The sequence below is a fragment of the Elephas maximus genome, chromosome 4 (assembly GCF_024166365.1).
Source record: "Elephas maximus indicus isolate mEleMax1 chromosome 4, mEleMax1 primary haplotype, whole genome shotgun sequence".
NCBI lineage: Eukaryota > Metazoa > Chordata > Mammalia > Proboscidea > Elephantidae > Elephas > Elephas maximus.
Window position 1 is genome coordinate 29,392,790 of NC_064822.1, and position 21,005 is coordinate 29,413,794.

At 37.5% G+C, this 21,005-nt stretch overlaps 1 protein-coding gene across 1 annotated transcript in view; it reads right to left on the bottom strand.

The window, feature by feature from the left end:
• The window catches only part of MYO3A (myosin IIIA), a 48,223-nt gene extending 27,617 nt beyond the window's left edge, over positions 1-20,606 (bottom strand). The window contains exons 1-3 of the mRNA XM_049885222.1: positions 20,439-20,606; positions 17,727-17,861; positions 247-351 (exon numbers count right to left, since the gene is read on the bottom strand). Coding sequence (XP_049741179.1) covers positions 247-351; positions 17,727-17,861; positions 20,439-20,606 — 408 coding nt within the window. The remainder of the gene's footprint in view (positions 1-246; positions 352-17,726; positions 17,862-20,438) is intronic.
• Positions 20,607-21,005: the final 399 nt, after the last annotated feature.

The window sequence follows — 21,005 nt, forward strand, 5'->3', positions numbered from 1 at the left end:
AATGCTGCAATGAACATGAGTGTGTACATGTCTATTCATGTGACGGCTCTTATTTCTCTAGGATATATTCCTAGAAGTGGGATTGCTGGATCCTATGGTATGTCTATTTCTAGCTTTTTAAGGAGGTGCCATATTGTTTTCCATAGTGCTTGTACCATTTTACATTCCCACCAGCAGTGGATCCACATTTTTTATTTAACTAGAACAGCCTTATAATTAATGTACAGACTATTTAAATTGCCTTACCATGAGTGCTTCATGTAAAATATAAGCAATTATGGGCTCACTCATTCTTTCACCCCTCTTCAGAAATCCCTTCACAAGATCAGTCACTGAGCCTCCATTGCACAGCTATAAAAGAATATTTCAAGATGAATGTTAAAATGGGTATGACATTTTAAGTTCTCCCTATAAAAGGTTTTCCCCAGAGCATTTTTGAAAAATTGCTCCAATTTGGTGTTTCGAATGATTACTCCCATCATCTTTATGGTTTCGTAAATGAAATGAACATATAAACTTGTACTTGAGTACAGTCAATTATTGGAACACAGCTTTCATATCAATAAATTTTTAGAGTAGAATTTTGAGAAGCACTGGGCTTGATTTTAACATTCAAAGAAGAATTATGTTATTCCCAAATTTCAGGATCTAGGACTTAAAAACGTTATTGATTTCCTTTTTGTTGTTGTAAAAATACATATCATGCAACATTTACAATTCAATGTTTTTCATTTGTATGACTTTGTGACACCAATTACACAGACGTTCAACTGTGTGGATCATAACGAATTATGGATATTTGCAAAGAATGGGAATTCCAGAACACTTAATTGGGCTCATGAGGAACGTGTACATAGATCTGTTCAAATGTTAAAATGGGTATGACATTTTAACTTCTCGCTATAAAAGGTTTTCCCCAGAGCATTTAAAAAAAATTGTTTAATTGAACAGAAAAGGGGGATACTGGGTGGTTTAAAGTCAGGAAAGGTGTGCATCAGGGTTGTATCCTTTCACAACACCTATTCAATCTGTATGCTGAGCAAATAATCCAAGAAGCTGGACTATATGAAGAAGAATGGGGCATCAGGATTGGAGGAAGACTCATTAACAACCTGCATTATGCAAATGACACAACCTTGCTTGCTGAAAGTGAAGAGGGCTTGAAGGAAGCGCTTACTGATGAAGATCAAAGAGCACAGCCTTCAGAATGGATTACATCTCAACATAAAGAAAACAAAAATCCTCACAACTGGACCAATATGCAACACCAGGATAAATGGAGAAAAGATTGATATTGTCAAGGATTTCGTTTTATTTGGATCCACAATCAACCCCATGGAAGCAGCAGTCAAGAAATCAAACCATGCATTGTATTGGGCAAATCTGCTACAAAAGACCTCTTTAAAGAGTTAAAAAGCAAAGATGTCACCTTGAAGACTAAGGTGTGCCTGACCCAACCCATGATATTTTCTACTGCCCCATATGCATGAGAAAGCTGCACAATGAATAAAGTAGCGGGTCAGTGGAAAAGAGGAAGACTATCAACAAGATGGACTGACACAGTGGCTGCAACAATGGGCTCAAGCATAACAACCAGTGTGAAAATGGTGCAGGACCAGGCAGTGTTTCATTCTGTTGTACATAGATAGGGTTGCTATGAGTGGGAACCAACTCTACAGCACCTAACAACAATTACAATAATCATGCTGTGAAACCATTACTAATATTCATTGACTAATTTTTCATCACCGTAAACAGATTCTCAATGCTTCCTAAACAATGAATCTTCCTTTCTCCCTCCCTCTCACTCCTGGTAACCAGTGAAAAACTTTGTTCTCTATACCTTTGCCTATTCTAGATATTTCATATAAGTGAGATCATACAATATTTGTTCTTTTGTGATTAACTTACTTCACTCAGCATAATGTTTTCAAGATTCATTCATGTTGTTGTATGAATTAGGACTTGATTTCTCTTTATGACTGAGTAATACTGCATTATTGATTTCTGAAACTTTTATTAATAGTACAACAGATTCTTAATACTCAGCTATATATTATTTTATATGTGCATTAATTAAAAAACATGTGTCCTCTCTGGCAAAATTTCAGAGTGCAATGAAGTAAAGCTTACATACAATATTTTAGAAAACTATCTTAAAATCATGTTTCCTAGGCTCTTAGCCTCCACCCACTGACCCTCTACTTTACGAAGCATGATGTCCTTCTCCAGGGACTGATCCCTCCTGACAACATGTCCAAAGTATGTGAGATGAAGTCTTGCCATCCTTGCTTCTAAGAAGCATTCTGGCTGTACTTCTTCCAAGACAGACTGGTTTGTTCTTTTGGCAATCCGTGATATATTCAGTATTCTTTGCCAATGCCATAATTCAAAGACATCAATTCTTTTTCAGTCTTCCTTATTCATTGTCCAGCTTTCTCATGCATATGGGGCAGTAGAAAATATCATGGCTTGGGTCAGGCACACCTTAGACTTCAAGGTGACATCTTTGCTTTTTAACTCTTTAAAGAGGTATTTTGCGGCAGATTTGCCCAATGCAATGCATCGTTTGATTTCTTGACTGCTGCTTCCATGGGGTTGATTGTGGATCCAAGTCAAATGAAATCCTCGACATCGATTTTTTCTCCATTTATCCTGATGTTGCTCATTGGTCCAGGTGTGAGGAGTTCTGTTTTCTTTATCTTGAGGTACAATCCATACTGAAGGCTGTGGCCTTTGATCTTCATCAGTAAGTGCTTCAAGTCCTCTTCACCGTCAGCAAGCAAGGTTGTGTCATCTGCATAATGCAGGTTGTTAATGAGTCTTCCTTCAATCCTGATGCTTCATTCTTCATACAGTCCAGCTTCTCGGATTATTTGCTCAGCATACAGATTGAATAAGTGTTGTGAAAGGATACAACCCTGAAGCACACCTTTCCTGACTTTAAGCCACCCAGTATCCCCTTGTTCTGTTGGAATAACTGCCTCTTGTTCTATGTACAGGTTCCTCATGAGCAAAATTAAGTGTTCCGGAATTCTCATTCTTCGCAATGTTATCCATAATTTGTTATGATCCACACAGTTGAATGCCTTTGCGTAGTCAATAAAAAAAAATAAAACACAGGTAAACATCTTTCTGGTATTCTCTGCTTTCAGCCAGGATCCATCTGACATCAGCAATGACATCCCTGGTTCCACATTCTCTTCTGAATCCAGCTTGAATTTCTGGCAGTTCCTTGTTGATGTACTGCTGCAGCCACTTTCAAATGATCTTCAGCAAACTTTTACTTGCATGTGATATTAAGGATATTGTTCAATAATTTCCGCGTTTGATTGGATCACCTTTCTTTGGAATAGGTAGAAATATGGATCTCTTTCAGCTGGTTGGCAGGTAGCTGTCTTCCAAATTTTCTGGCATAGGTGAGTGAGCACTTCCAGTGCCGCATCTGTTTGTTGAAACACTTCAATTGGTATTCCATCAATTCCTGGAGCTTTGTTTGTCACCAATGCCTTCAGTGCAGCTTAGAACTCTTCCTTCAGTACCATCAGCTCCTGATCATATGCTACCTCCTGAAGTGGATGAACGTCCACCAATTCCTTTTGGTACAATGACTCTGTGTATTCCTTCCATCTTCTTTTGACGCTTCCCGTGTCATTCAATATTTTGCCGAATCCTTTAACACTGCAAATCGAGGCTTGAATTTTTTCTTCAGTTCTTCCAGCTTGAGAAGCCGAGCATGTTCTTCCCTTTTGGTTTTCTATCTCCAACTCTTCGCACATGTCATTATAATACTTTACTTTTTCTTCTCGAGCCGCCCTTTGAAATCTTCTGTTCAGCTCTTTTAACTCATCATTTCTTCCTTTTGCTTTAGCTACTCGATATTGAAGAGCAAGTTTCAGAGTCTCTTCTGACATCCATTTTGGTCTTTCGTTTCTATTTTTTTAATGACCTTTTGCTTTCTTCATGTGTGATGTCCTTCACGTCATTCCACAACTCATCTGGTCATTAGTGTTCAGTGCATCAAATCTATTCTTGAGATGGTCTCTAAATTCAGTTGGGATATAGCCAAAGTTGTACTTTGGCTCTCGTGGACTTGTTCTAATTTTCTTCAGCTTCAACTTGAACTTTTATATATGAGTTATTGATGGTTTGTTCCACAGTCATCCCCGGCCTTATTCTGACTGATGATATTGAGCTTCTGTACCACCCCTTTCTACAGACACAATTTGATTCCTGTGTATTTCATCTGGCAAGGTCCACCTGTACAACTGCTATTTATGTTGTTGAAAAATGGTATTTGCAATGAAGAAGTCCTTGGTCTTGCAAAATTCTATCATGCCATCCCTGGCATCATTTCTACCACCGAGTCCATATTTTCCGACTACCGATCCTTCTTCTTTATTTCCAACTTTCACATTCCATCACCAGTAATTATCAATGTATCCTGATTGCATGTTCCATCAATTTTAGTCTGCAGAAGTTGGTAAAAATCTTCAATTTCTTTACCTTTGGCGTTAGGTTGGTGCATAAATTTGAATAATAGTGGTAGTAACTGGTCTTCCTTGTAGGCATATGGATATTATCCTATCATTGACAACACTGTACTTCAGGATAGATCTTGAAATGTTCTTTTTGATGATGCATGAAATGCCATTCCTCTTCAAGTTGTCATTCCCAGCATAGCAGACCACATGATTTCCCAATTCAAAATGGCTGATACCAGTCCATTTCAGCTCACTAATGCCTAGGATATAGATGTTTATGCATTCCATTTCATTTTTGACAATTTCCAATTTTCCTAGATTTATACTTCATGCATTCCAAACTCTGATTATTGATGGAGGTTTGCAGCTGTTTCTTCCCATTTTGAGTCATACCACATCAGCAAATGAAGGTCCCGAAAGCTTGACTCCATCCACATCATTAAGGTCATCTCTACTTAGAGGAGGCAGCTCTTCCCTTAGTCGTGTTTTGAGTGCCTTCCAAGCTGAGGGGCTCATCTTCAGCACAATCATCAGACAATGTTCTGCTGCTATTCATAAGAATTTCACTGGCTAATTCCTTTCAGAAGTTGACTGTCATGTCCTTCTTCCTAGTCTGTTTTAGTTTGAAAGCTCAGCTGAAACCTCTCCGCCATGGGTGACCCTGCTGGTACTTGAATACCTCTCATAGCTTCCAGCATCACAGCAACACAAACGCCCCCACAGTACAACAAACTGACAGAGTGTGGCAGGGTGCAGGGGAAACTTCCTGTACTGAACACATTTTCTAACATGGTAATTAGATTTTTACCATGTGGAGGCCTGAACACTTCTGGTACATTACGGATTATGGAGCCCTGACTTTGTGTGAGGCACATTTCTAAGCCATTTACATGAATTATCTCTAATCCTCACCACTCTTTGAAGTAGGTAGTATTCCAAAACCAAACCCACTGCTCGAGACGATTCCAACTCATAGCGGCCTCACAGAACAGAACAGAAGTGCCCCAAAAGGGTTTCCAAGGACGTAAATCTTTACAGAAGCACACTGCCACATCTTTCTCTGCTGGAGTGGCTGGTTGGTTCGAACCGAAGACCCTTCAGCTAGCAGCCGAGCCCTTTAATATGGAGATAATAGTAATACCTAAGAAGCGCTAGTGGCACAGGGGTTATAGCACTTGTCTGCTAACTAAAACGTAGGCGATTCGAACCCACCAGCTGTTATGCAGGAGAAAGATGTGGCAGTCTGCTTCTATAAAGATTACAAACTTGGAAGCCCTGTGGGGCAGTACTACTCCATTTTACAGGGTTGCTATAAGTTGGAATCGACTTGATGGCAACAGGTTTGGTTTTTTGGTTTTCATATTAAAGATGGGAAGATTGCAGCACAAAATGGTTAAGTAACTTGCAAAGCATCACACGGTAGTGACAAAGCTAAAATACGAATTTGGACAGTCTGATTTGATCCCCCAGTAGGTTTTGGGGCTGGCTGACCGATCTAACTACCATGTAAGATACTGTTTCTATAAAAGTCTATTTTAAGATCTAAACACGGACTTACAAATGAACACTTAGACACAACCCCACTTATAATTAGGGTCGTTCTACATTCAAAGAAAACTTTTTTCAGCTTCTATAGGAGTAACTGCAACGTTAGCATTGAAAGTGCTGCTTTTTCTTCTGTATCCGGAAAGGGAGGGCCCCTTTAGGTGGACAAACAGAGGAGTGTGGCTTCCCTGGCTGCAGAAAACATGGTCGGACTGCCTCCCACTATGGACCAGTATGACTGGTTCACAAAATTACTCACCATTGACTGAAAAGAAATCCAGAGTGCTTTAAACTGCAACACACTTATTTCAAAAAACCCAAGTTTTAGGACTATTTTTAAAATTCCTAAAGCTCACTGCAGGGAAGTAAACTTCTTTTCCTGTTTCTCCAAAGTGTGGCCTTTCTTCCTCTGCACCTTTCACCACAGCTGACTATGATGTAAACGGAAGAGTGAAAAACTGGAATGCTACAGGGAAATAAAAGACCACCAAAGAATGTGCAGGAAAGAAAAATGAGATAGGAGAACTAATGCAGCCAGAGAATTTGCACTAAGTAGTTCAAACATCACTTTCTGTTACCTATTTTTATCAGAAACATAGGTTTTTTTTTTTTTCCATCTAATAACATTTAGGTTAAAGGATTCTTTGTAATATACACTTTTTTTTTTTTAAGTAAGGTACGTTAAGGTAAAATTTGTATACGGTAAAATTTGTATACAGTAAAATTCACCAGTTTTAGTGTACAGTTCCAAGTTTTGACAAATGCATTCATTATCTAGCCACTACCACAAGCAAGGTATTAAACAAATCCATCACACAAAAATCTTCCCTCCTATCTCTCTGCAGGCAAACCTCTGCCCCAGTTCCTGGCAACCACGAATCTGTTTTCTGCCCCTACAGTTTTGCGTTTGCAACGTTGTCATACAATCTGAATCATAAGGTATGTAGCCCACTGAGCCTGGCTTCTCTGACTTGGCATACTAAATTTGAGATGTGTCCATGTTGCCGCACGTATCGGTAGTTTATTTCTTCTTTAATCTGACTATTCAATCGAACGGATGAACCACTGGTTGTTGATTCATTAACAAAGTGAAAAACATTTGGGTTGTTTCCAGTTTTTGGCAATTATGAATAAAGCCATTATAAATATTCACATACAGACTTTTATGTGAACCTAAGTTTTCTTTCTTCTTGGGTAAATACCTAAGAGAGGAAATTGCTAGGTACTATTATAAGTTATATCTACCACCCGTCTGTCAGTTTGTCGTAGCGTGATGGCTTGCATGTTGCTATAATGCTGGAAGCTATGCCATCACTATTTCAAATAGCAGCAGGGTCACCCATGGTGGACAGGTTTCAGTGGAGTTTCCAGACTAAGATAGACTAGGAAGAAAGGCCTAGCAATCTCCTACCAAAACTTAGTCAATGAAAACCCTATAGATCACAAAAGAATACTGTCCAATATAGTGCTGGAAGATGAACCCTCTAGGCTGGAAGTCATTCAAAATACAAAATGGCCTCAACGACAGACTTGTACACACCAGTGAGCATGAAGATGGTGCAGGACTGAACAACTGTTACATTCTGTTGTACATGGGTTCATCATGAGTTGGAGCCAACTCAACAGCAACTAACAACAACAACAACATGGGTCATACATTTAACCTTCTAAGCACGTGCCAAACTGTTTTCCAAGGCACTTGTACCATTTCCAGGAGCGGCGCACGGCAGTTCCAGTTGTTCCACTACTCATCAAGATTTAGTACTGTCACTTTTTTGTTTTTTGTTTTTTTACCATACGAAGAACTTAGCATCAAGACTAGAAACACGCATTAACAACCTGTGATATGTAGATGACACAACCTTGCTTGCCAAAAATTAAGACAACTTGAAGCACTTACTGATGAAGACCAGAGAATACGGCCTTCAGTATGGATTATGCCTGAATGTAAAGAAAACAAAAAGCCTCACAACTGGACCTATAAACGATATAATGATAAATGGGGAAAAAAATTAAATTCTCAACAATTTCATTCTACTTGGATCAATAATCGGTGTCCATGGAAGCAGCAGTCAAGAAATCAAACGACATATTGCATTTGCGCAAATATGCTGGAAAAAGCTTCTGTAGTTTTAAAGAAGCAAAGATGTCACTTTGATGACTAAGGTGGGCCCTTTCAATCACCTCATATGCCTGTGAAAGCTGGACAATGAGAACAAAGGCAGAAGGAGAACTGATGCATTCAAACTGTGGTGTTGGCAAAGAGTATCGCCTATACCACAGACTTCCAAAAGAACAAATTAGTTGTAGAAGAAATTCTATTAGAATGCTTCTTAGAAGTGAAGATGGCAAAACTTTGGCTTGCTTACTTTGGACACATCACCAGGAAGGACCAATCACTAGAAAAGAAACATCGTGTTTGGTAGAGGGTCAGTGAGAACAAAGGAAACCGTCAGTGAGATGGACCGACACAATAGCTACAACAATGGACTCAAACATATCAACAACCATGAAGATGGCGCAGGACAGGGCAACATTTCATCCTATTACACGGAAGGTCAGCATGAGTTGGAGCCGACTCAACAGCAACTAACACCTGCTACAACAACAAATAAGGGGGTAGTGGCATCTCACTGCGGTTTTAATTTACATTTTCCTGATGATTAATGATGTTGACCATTGTTATGGATTGAACTGTGTCACCTAAAAATGTGTGCCAACTTGGCTGGCCATGATTCCCAGTATTGTGTGATTGTCCACCATTCTGTCATCTGATGTGATTTTCCTACGTGTTGTAAATCCTACCTCTATGATGTTAATAAGGCAGGATTAGAGGCAGTTATGTTAAGGAGGCAGGACTCGATCTACAAGATTAGATTGTGTTTTAAGTCAATTTCTTTTGAGATACATAAATAGAAGCAAGCGAGAGACAGGGAGACTCAGACCATCAAGAAACAAGAGCCAGGAGAATAGCGTGTCCTTTGAACCTGGGGTCTATGTGCTGAGAAGCTCCTCCACCAGCAGAAGATTGATGACAGGAACCTTCCCTCAGAGCTAACAGAAAGAAACAGAGCCTTCCCCTGGAGCTGGCACCCTGAATTCGGACTTCTAGCCTCCTAGACTATGAGAGAATACATTTCTCTTTCTTAAAACCATCCACTTGTGGTATTTCTATTATAGAAGCACTAGATAACTAAGACAACCATCTTTTCATGTACTTATTTGCCATACATATATTTTCACTAGTGAAGTATCCACATTTTTTGTCTATATTTTTATTGGTTGGTTGTTTTCTTATTACTGAATTTTGAGAATTCTTTATAGATTTTGGATACAAGTCCTTTATCAGATAGGTGTTTTGCAAATATTTTCTTCCAATCTTTTGCTTGCCCTTTCACTTTACAGTGCCTTTTGAAGGGCAGAAGTTCTAAAGTTTTGAATTTTTAAAAATTTTTAAGGAATGTGCTTTTCGTGTCATATCTAAAAAAACTGCCTAAGCCAAGGTCACAACAGCACCTCTATTTGCTTAGTGGCTATACTTCTTCATTGTTTTCTACTGTTGCTTTAGGGTTTATAATATACATTTTAACTTATCACAATCTACCTTAAAATAATACTATACCATTTCATACATAACATACAACCCCTAAAACTGTACACTAAGTATACAGAAAGGCCTGGCAATGTGCTTCGGAAAAGTCACAGCCACTGAAAACCTATAGGGCGCAGTTCTCTGAAATACATGTGGTTGCCATGAGTGGGAACTGACTAGAGAGCAATTCTTGTTTTTGTTTTTAATCAGCAAAAATATTTGTAAAAATCTACTGAATTTTTAATCAAATGGCAAGGCATCTTTGGATACCTCACATTTCTCTCCTAAAGTAATATTATAAACTTGCACTCTTATTCAGAGAAGTAAATGCTTCTGTCAGCACTGAAGTACTATTAGGGAAGAAACGCATACAGGTGTTATGCATATTATTTATATATTTCCTGGGTTAGAAGATTACCAAGGAACACTTTTAGACTGTTTTTGCATCTTACTCTTTAAACAAAAATAAAAATAAAATGAAATGACCCTAGGTAACTGGCTGTCTGTTCTGTTGCAAGTACACTAACAGCTTTTTACGTGAGAGCTGGGAATGTTTGTTCTATCCTTTGAAACATGAAAGGAATCACCCTGCCAGCCTGCTACTCCACTGCAATTGTGCCTGCCAAAGGGAGAAGGCCAAGGCTGTGCATTCACAGCAACTCAGAAACCCAGCTCCACCTCCTCCGTGCACCCCCCGACCCCTCACACACATACAAGCCTGCAGGGGCTTCAAGTTCCCTTCCGTCTATATGCTATCTCCAGGGCAGTAACAGTAAAGGACTGATAGCTGAACAAACAGAAACCACTCATTCATTCTAACTCATCTTCTTTCTCTTACCCATGCTTTCTTTCTTCATGACACCCTGATCTCACTTACTAGACATAAGTATAAAATCAAAATAACCAGAGCGGGGAAGAAGGAATGCACAACTTGAAGAATGAAATCAATGTCACTGAATAGTACATGTAGATATTGTTGAATTGGTGCATGTTCTCCTGTGTATATTTTATACAACAACAAAAATTAAACTGAATTCATAAAAAAGAAATTATAATCTAAACATTAAACTGCTTTTGATATTAAAAAAACAACAACAGGATAACCAATAATGCATGTTACACAAATTTGAGAGGCTTTATGACTATTTATCAACCACTCGTCTGTCAGTTTGTTGTACTATGGTGGCTTGCATGTTGCTGTGATGTCGGAAGCTATGCTACCAGTATTCCATATACCAGCAGGGTCACCCATAGTGGACAGGTTTCAGCAGAGCTTCCAGACTAAGACAGTGAAAACCTTATGAATAGCAGCAGAACATTATCTGATATAGTATCAAAAGATAAGCCCCTCAAGTTGGAAGGCACTCAAAATATGACTGGGGAAAAGCTGCCTCCTCAAAGTCGAGGCGACCTTAATGATGTGGATGGAGCAAAGCTTTTGAAACCTTCATTTGTTGATACGGCATCACTCAAATCAGAAAAAAACAGTTGCAAACATCCATCAGTAATCAGAACATGAGATGTACAAAGCATGAATCTAGGAAAATTGGGAGCGGTAAAAAGTTAAATGGAACACATAAAGATTCATATCCTAGGCATTAGTGAGCTGAAATGGACTGGCATCGGCCATTTTGAATCAGACAATCATATGGTCTACTATGCCGGAAATGGCAATTTGAAGAGGAATGGCATCGCATTCATTATCAAAAATAACATTTCAAGATCTATCCTGAAGTATAATGCTGTCAGTGATAGGATAATATCAATATGCCTACAAGGAAGACTAGTTAATACAACTATTATTCAAATTTACATAGCAACCACCAATGCCAAAGGTGAAGAAATCTAATATTTTTACCAACTTCTGCAGTCTAAAATTGATCAAATATGCAAGATGCTTTGAAAGTTACTGGTGATTGGAACGCAAACGTTGGAAATGTAGAAGGATCAGCAGTTGGAAAATATGGCCTTGGTGATAGAAATGACACCAGAAATCACATGATAGAATTTTGCAAAACCAATGACTTATTCGTTGCAAATACCTTTTTTCACAACATAAGCAGCAACTATACACATGGACCTTGCCTGAGGGAATACAGAGAAATCAAATCCATTACGTCTGTGGAAAAGAGACGATGGGGAAGCTCAGTATTATCAGTCAGACCAAGGCCAGGGGCCGACTGCAGAACAGACCATCAATTGCTCATATGCAAGTTCAAGACGAAGCTGCAAAAAAATTTAAAATGTCCATGAGAGCCAAAGTACAACCTTGAGTATATCCCACCTGGATTTAGAGACCATCTCAAGCATACTTTTGATGCATTGAACACTAACGACTGAAGACGAGGTGAGTTGTGGGATGACATCAAGGACATCAAATATGAAAAAAGCAAAAGGTTATTAAAAAGATAGAAAAGACCAAAACAGATGTCAGAAGAGACTCTGTAACTTGCTCTTGAACATAGAGTAGCTAAAGCAAATGGAAGAGCTGATCATGTAAAAGAGTTGAACGGAAGATTTCAAAGGGCGGCCTGAGAATACAAAGTATTATAATGAAATGTGCAAAGACTTGAGGTTAGAAAACCAAAAGGGAAGAACACACTCGGCATTTCTCAAGCTGAAAGAATTAAAGAAAAAATTCAAGCCTTAAGTTGCAATATGCAAGGATGCTACGGGCAAGATATTGAACGACACAGGAAGCATCAAAAGAATGATTACACAGAGTCACTGTACCAAAAAGAACTGGTCAATGTTCAACCATTTCAGGAGGTAGCACATGATCAAGGACTGACAGTCCTGAAGGAAGAAGTCCAAGTTGCATTGAAGCACTGGCAAAAAGCAAGGCTCCAGGAATTGGTGGAATACCAATTGAAATGTTTCAACAAAGGGATGCAGTGCTGGAAGCGCTCACTCATGTATGCCAAGAAATTTGGAAGACAGTTACCTGGCCAACTGACTGGAAGATATCCATATTTGTGCCCATTCCAAAGAAAGGAGATCCAACAGAATATGTAAATTATCGAACAATGCCATTAATACCACCAGCAAGTAAAATTTTGCTGAAGATAATTGGAAAGCTGCTGCAGCAGTATATTGACAGGGAACTGCCAGAAATTCATGCCAATTTGAAAGAAGATGTAGAACATGGGATATCATTGCCGATGCCAGATGGATCATGGCTGAAAGCATAGAATACCAGAAATATGTTTGCCTATGTTTATTGACTATGCAAAGGCATTCAACTATGTGGATCATAACAAATTATGAATAACATTGGGATGAGTGGGAACTGCAGAACACTTAATTGTGCTTACGAGGAACCTGTACATAAACCAAGAGGCAGTCATTTGAATAGAACAAGGGGATGCTGAGTGTTTTATAACCAGAAAAGGCGTGCATCTTGGTTATATCCTTTCGCCATACTTATTCAACCTGAGAAGCTGGACTATATGAAGAAGAACATGGCATCAGTATTAGAGGAAGACTGATTAACGACCTTCAATATGCAGATGACATAGCCTTGCTTGCTGAAAGCAAAGAAGACTTGTACAACTTACTGATGAAGATCAAAGACCACAGCCTTCAGTATGGATTACACATCAACATAAAGAAAACAAAAATCCTCACAACTGGACCAATAAGCAACATCACGCTAAATGCAGGAAATATTGAAGTTTTCAAGGGTTTCATTTTACTTGGATCCATAATCAAGCAGCAGTCAAGAAATCAAATGACACATTGCACTGGGCAAATGTGCTGCAAAGGACTTCTTTAAAGTGTTAAAAAGCAAAGACGTCACCTTGAGGACTAAGGTGCACCTGACCCAAGCCATGGTGTTTTCAATCACCTCGTACACATGTGAAAGCTGAAAATAGGGAAGACCAAAGATTCGATGACTTTGAATGATGGCGTTGGCAAAGAATACTGAATATACCATGGACTGCCAGAAGAAACAAATATGTCTTGGAAGAAGTACAACCAGAATGCTCCTTAGTAGTGAGGATGGCAAGACTTCGTCTCATGTACTTTGGACATGTTATCAGGAGGGACCAGTCCATGGAAAAGGACATCATACTTGGTAAAGTAAATGATCAGTGTAAAAGAGGAAGATGCTCCACGAGATGGATTGACACAGTGGCTGCAGCAATGGGCTCAAACACAGCACAGATTTTGAGGATGGTGCAGGACCAGGCAGTGTTTTGTTCTGTTGTACATGGGGTTGCTATGAGTTGGAGCCAATCGATGGCACCTAACAACAACAACCATGACTGTTTACTGAAGTTTTGTGCTTCCAAATGACACCTGTAATTTCAAGTCTTTGATCTTCTGAAAGGGCTATAATTTCAAAGAGAAAAATTGCTATAACTGGAAAGCAATGAGAGAAACCAGTATCACTAATAGCAATGAACAAATCAGAACCAGTTTAGGTGAAAAATAGAATGCAGCCTGTAGCACCACCATGGAAGAGCAATTACAGCTAAGCTCGGATTATAAGGGAAAGGGTGTTTTAACGGAATGATGACCTAACTGAATTTTCCCTTCATTATGGCTGAAGGCACACTATGCAAATAGCTCCTGAAAGAGAAGACTGGATTCCCTTCAAACTTAAAATGTGACTGTTCATCCAGCCAACAATGGGAAAATTAGTTATCTCTCAATTTTTTCCTTCATGTTCATCAGCAGCAAATGCTTAATTCCGGACTAATTTAACTCAATTTTAACTCTGTTTTTTGATCTCTAAGTTCAGTTGGCAAGCTGACTGTAGAAATCTAATGCAGCCCTCAAGGGGCCCTGGTGGTACAGTGGTTAAGAGCTTGGCTGCTAACGGAAAGGTTGGCGGTTCAAACCCACCAGCCATGTCTTAGGAAAAAGATGTGACAGCCTGTTTCTGAAAAGACTACAGCTTTGGAAACCCTACGGGGCAGATCTAGTCTGTCTTATAGGGCCACTAGAACAGGTTTTAATGCAGCCCTCACTCTCCCAGCTCCTCCATCCCGACCTCTGGCGCCATAGCAGACACTAATCGTTAAAGGAAGCACAAAGGCAGAAGAAGTACATGAGTCTTACCAGAAAGCTCAGTCAAGAGATGTGGTGGCAATAGGCCAAAAGGAACATTAAGTATGGTATTTTAAAACGAAGCATAAGTTAAAAAAAAAAAAAAATGGTTCTCCCTTTATATTTGCACCATTAGAAAAATCTAAAATATTAAGGGCAATAAAAATCCCCAGAGTCATTCTGTAAAAAACCGAACCTGTTTCTACAACAGGAAACGTTCTACCCCTTCTCTTAAATAAGTTTCATTGTAAGAACATTGCTGGGATTTCAGGGAGCTAACAGCTAGTGCTATTTCAGTCAACCTGGGCAACATTTAGAGTCTGAAAATGAACATACAGAGAATTAAGAAAGAAATAATTCCTAAACAGAGTTCTATATATCAGACCTGCTCAAAAACTTGTGGAATGAAAAGAAAAACATGAAGAAAAGTTTAAACCAAAACCAAACCCACTGCCATTCAGTAGAGGAAGAGAAAAATTTTATGAAAACATGAAATAACTTAAAAATCTAAATAGCAGAATGAGAAAACAGGCTGCCCAGCAAGAATAGAGAAAATGTTGATCTTTTCAGGATGTCAATTCTGGGTTGAAATATAAATAAAATGATTACTCCTGGTGAAGAGTCGCAGTGAGTGGGTTTGTCCAGGGTGGTAGCGCCCCTCCCCACACGCCAGGCTGATAATGAGGGGTGTACCTCATCCTTCAGATATTCCCTCCAGTACACACTTTTTTTTTTTTTAATGAGGGAAAAACAATAGAAGGTGATGTTGTTTCAAAGGTCTAAAATACAAGAATTTATAATATATAATGCCCTACCACCCAGAAAGACAGGGCACACCTCCTTTACGTTGATTTGCGTTAGATGCCTGGCACTGTTAGCACAACTCTCTGGGTCACACAGGCAGCCCCTCTCTGACCACCCTTTTGGTATCCTTGTGGAAACTAATTTACTCGGGCCTTATTACGGTAAAAGCTGTAATTAGCAGTCATTTCATGGAACACAGTATTGATGCCACAAGCCCCTTTTCTGAAAAATGCCTCTAAAGCAGCACCTGCACCATTCATGGTTATAAATCAGGTAATTGTACATCCAGTCACTTACGTGTATCTGTAATTAGTCTAATTTACATATGCAAGTCAATTATATACAGTTTGCCAATTCTCAGTTTTGTTACCCTTTTTTCATACTCTGTGGTTCAGATAGAGCAAATTTCTAAAATGCCATAATATACTATCACTTGTTCTCTTTTCAAGCCATTTAGGAATATTTCCAATACATCCTTCTGATAATATAAGGACAAAGCTTGAAAAAAAAAATTAAAAAAAACCCTTGAAGACGTCATTAATTCCCTACTGACTCATTTATAGCAGGACACTGCTTCACTTGTACTGCATGTTCTGAAACTATTTTAATCAATCTTTTCAGCTCTCTCAAAAGAACATAAAACTATGATCATAAGTCTCCAATGCTAACCTAATTCCAAGTGATAATACTGAGAAATGCCAGTATAAGATTAAGGATTTGGTGGGCATAAAAGAAAATGACTGATGTCATTCACTTTTTTTTAACCTCTGGGCAAAGATTAATAACTCAATTCCTCGCCCATTTAGGCCTACAATAGGCAGAATACCTGAATTCTCATTTAATCTGTCAATGATTCTACACGGGAAAATGGATTGTTGAAAATGTTTTGAAAGATATAAAGATGCAATATTTTACTTAAGACTACATGAAACATTTGGTCAGCATTATACTTTAAATATATAAACACAGACATGAAAGTGGACTCTTTAAAATTCTCCAGTAACTTGAAGGCAAAATGATTTAAGTTCATAACTTACATTCTATTACTTGGGTAATTAAGTTTAAATCAACAAAATTTAAATTTTTTTAAATATATGATTTAAATTTTAAAATGTAAAGCTATTCTAAACTTAATTTTAGAATCTTTTAAGACTCTTGGTAGAAAAAAATCTGAATATAAGGTATGGAAACAATATAATTTACAAATGATTATTATGCCACTGCAGGAAAACCCATGGAACATTCAAAAAAGAAAAAAAAAAAAGGCAAATGCTAATAAAATAATGAAAACCACAATAAATATATGTCATTATGTTGGTCTAATAAAAGTGTTTACTAGGACTGAATTTGATAAGGGGAACTTTACTAGAACAAACAGTTACCATATTTGAATAATAATGTCCAGTGAAAGTCAGAAAGAAAAACTACATTCTTCTAGGACTCAAAGTTACCTTTGTTACCTTCTAGAACAGCTGGCTTAGAGAAAACTGTCCAAATGCAAGGAAATCTACTCTCAGGACTTGAAAAAAGAGACTCTATGGCTTCCTATTGGAAACTTATTCGATATTCAACACCATTTTTAGTAAGTCTTTTCCTCATATCTGTAAATACCTTGTTCTGTTATTTAAGCCATTAACAGCCAATGAAGTCAAAAAAAGAAAAATGCTGCTCACCATTTTTATCTAAAAACCTCACTGACATCAATTTTATATTCTAGCACCTGGTGTAGAGTCTTAGTCACATGTTAGTTGAACAAATTATGGATGAATAAAGAAACATCATAATGAAGTCCTTTTATAGCATGTTCTTCTGCCAGAAAAAATAATCCCAGTTGCTTTAGTTTTTTATTGTGGAGTCATTTCCTTTTAATCTTTAATCATCTTTATGGCTTTTCTTTTGTTTCCTGATGTTTATCTTAGGATGACATTTCCTGATGTTTATCTTAGGATGACAAGGCCAGAACCAGGCACGATGTTCTACTGAGTATATGACAGGTCAGGAGCATACTAGAAGAATTGTTTTATGTGTCTATAAATTCTAGCAGAGTCCCTGGGTGTTACAAACAGTAACTGCGCTCGGTTGTAGCCGAAAAGTTGGAGGTCCAGCTCCATCCAGAGTCAGAATTGACTTGATGGCAACCAGTTATAAATTCTAACAGGAAAATGGTTGCTTCAGGAATTACATTACATAAATATTAAGACCACCCTGCAAATCTCCACCCATACGAATAATGTCGAAACACTTACCTCAAGAACCAACCAGAGTTTATCCCCATTTACTTTATCCTTCTTAAAGTACATCCCATAGAACCTGACTACATTAGGGTGGTCCGAAAGTGTTTTTAAGATGTTATACTCTGCTTCAATCTCTTCATCAATATCCTAGATTTAAAAAGTCATAAAAATAGAACTGTGAGAAAAATGTGAGTAATGTCAAAGACACTTATAGACTACCAAGTATAAAATTTAAATTTTTCAAAGCAAGGTCATAATAGTTTTTACTGTGCTCAGTAGTACGTATTAAAATTTCACATTACATTGCTTAAAGGGAGAGAGAGAGATTTTTGCACTAATCAAATGCATCTCAAATTATGTTAATTCCACTGAATTGAAAAAGGACAAATAAATGGTTAGTATAAAGGCCATTTCTGCATTCAATTAAGGAGAAACATATACGGAACGGAGAACTACCCCAGATGATTTTGATTTCTTTGTAGTCTTAACTTAGTTACAATCACCAAGCCATTGACTGGAAATGGAAACTTCTAGGATCAAGAAGCTGGTTCATTTTGTTTCTTTGAAATATTGAATATTTGGAAGCTATCAAGAATGAGTTGTATGTGCAATAAATTCTGACTTCTCAAAAGAAGTAAGATAGAGTTACATTATATAAAATGGCCATTAGTCAGCTAAAAGCTCATTCACCAGAAGTAGAACAGACTGCTATCGCATCTTTAAAAACGCAACATAGCCACTTGGTCACGCCTCAGGAAAACCACATACACATGAAATGACTCACAAAACAATAAACTTAAAAAAGCCTTATTAATATTGCTCTTACAGTGACATTTAGAGTATAAGTTGTTTTATTACAAAATCATAGAATCACAAAGCTGGAAAGAATTTTAGTTCAGCACTTGAACTTTAAGGGAAGAAAGCCAAGCTCCGAGAAGTTAGAGTCATAGAGTTGGTTAGTGAAAGATACAGGGTTAGACACCAAACCCACTGACTTCTATCCCTCTCATTTCACCGCTCTCAAAGAGAAAATTACAGTTCAAAATTCCAAATAGTAAGAGTCCTTTAATAAAAAGCTACTCTTTGTGAAATGCTTGGATGCATTTAAATTTATTTTAGTAAGATTATAATCTCTTGTTATAAATCTTTTTTATTTGACTTGTGACATGATGAATGAACAGTAAATAAATAATCCTTAGAAAACCATATACATACTGTGACAAGAGTAAAAGCAGCAAAAGAACATATTTAACACTATAGTTATGAAATCAATGTCTTCCACTAATATAATACTATGAAACATGATTTTTAAGGTTTGTAGTATTCCATACAAGAGTAACTTATAAAAGAATAGTGGTTACATGTCTTCATAAACCATTTGTTTTTCTTCATCAAGAATTAGGAGAATGGGTAGGACATCTTGATTACGGGACCAGGCATTGCGATCAAACTGGAGTCCTTTCTCTTGTCTCTGTGAACTCGAATGCCTAAAAGGTACAGTCATTTTGGCAGACCTTAACTTGTGCCTCTCTTCCCTCATTCACAATGGTACGAAATTTCCAATAGCAGAATGTGGTAACATTCAGTATCAGTTATGCCTAAGCATGGCACTTCTCACTTTTCTTTTCCTCCACTGTACCTTATTTATTACTTTAAAATAAATCCCCCAAAATAATGTGGGACATTGTATATATGCTTTTATGAAAAAATAAACTATCAAAAAGAACAGACCAGCCATAAGGAAAATAAACCGAGGCCCAGAAACCTTTCTCAGGGTCCTCCAGTGTGTTTGTAGAAGAGCTGCGGCAAAGACTCAGGGCTTCCATGTCCTCCCCGCATGCAGTATTTCCATCAGGCTGGGCTTCCCCCACGTGTGCAAGAGGCAAGAGTCCAGAGAACTTGTTCTCAATGAAAGTTCTGCGATCACATGATCACATAGCTCATTCTGGCTCACCCAGTTCTATGGGAAGGCTACAAATCTCCCATGAGTCTGAAGATATTCCAAAAGCTACCAGCTCTTATTCCCAGAAAACAGAATATCACCAGTCTCCTCATGCCCTTAAGGGAAAAGAAAAGGTTGGTAGGTTCCTTTATCACAACTGCTACCCAAAAAAAGCAAGAGTGAGACCCCAGTGGGGTCTCACTTAAGCAGGGGCCAAGGGAACTGAACATGAAATTCAATTAATCGCAGCAAGGAATCTCACCCTGATTGTAAATTGACACCATTTCCGCTTTAGAAACATTTACACAAACCTGAAAATGGATTTTGCTTCTCTGAAAGAAATTTAAAATTAAAAAAAATCTTTCTGGTTTGGCTTAAGAGAAATTCTGCCAGATGCCTAAATAAATGCAGCAAGAAAGGAAATTGAGTCAAGATGACATTTTAGGGTTACTTCTAGACCCACGAATCTGCATTCTTACAATTTTATGAAATCTAAAATGATATTCAATCAACTATTGAGCTATTGAGAGATGTATTTTTTTATGTGTTTATGCATTTATTTACTCATTTATCAAGCACTTATTGGGCCCTATTATATATGGTAAATATATAAACCATGAAAATATAACAAACAGACATTCTTTACTTTTTTTTGAATTTTTTTTCAAATTATAAATTGTTTTAGAATGGCCCTTGAGTAATAAGTCAAGACAAGATATTATAGACTTTTTAACAAATTAAAACAGATAAAACAAAATCAGGGAAAAAAGTATAGAACTCACATGAATTGGATCCAGAATTTTGACTGCTGCTTTTTGGCCATTTTTCTTATTCAGCACTTTAAAAACTTTCCCATAAGTTCCTTTGCCAATTGTTTCAGTGATTTCCCAGGTATCAGAGGGATCAGGAAAGTTATCAAAGATAATTGTTTTTCCAATTAATGGAAGCATCTCAAAGGCTTAAATCACTGGAGAGAAAAAATATAGAGAGTTTCAATCTACATTTCATTGAGGATATTAGATGATACATATATATTTACGAAAAGATGAGTTAATATTTATACTGATTTGATGGAATATATACCTCAGTAACCAAGAGTCATAGAAAAATTTTAGATTCTTTTTTTGAAAAAACAAATTAATATGAGTTTGATAGTGTTTTGTAACTTATTTCTATGTTTAAAATAAACTTATTAGTAACTAATATTTTTTTTTTCAGATTAAAATAAGAAGCACATATTTAAATCATCCTGATTTACTTCTTTATACTCAGGTATTAGTGCACAGAATCAAAGAATTTTAGAATGAATCTTAGAGATGATAAAATTCAACTTCTCCATCAAAGCAGAT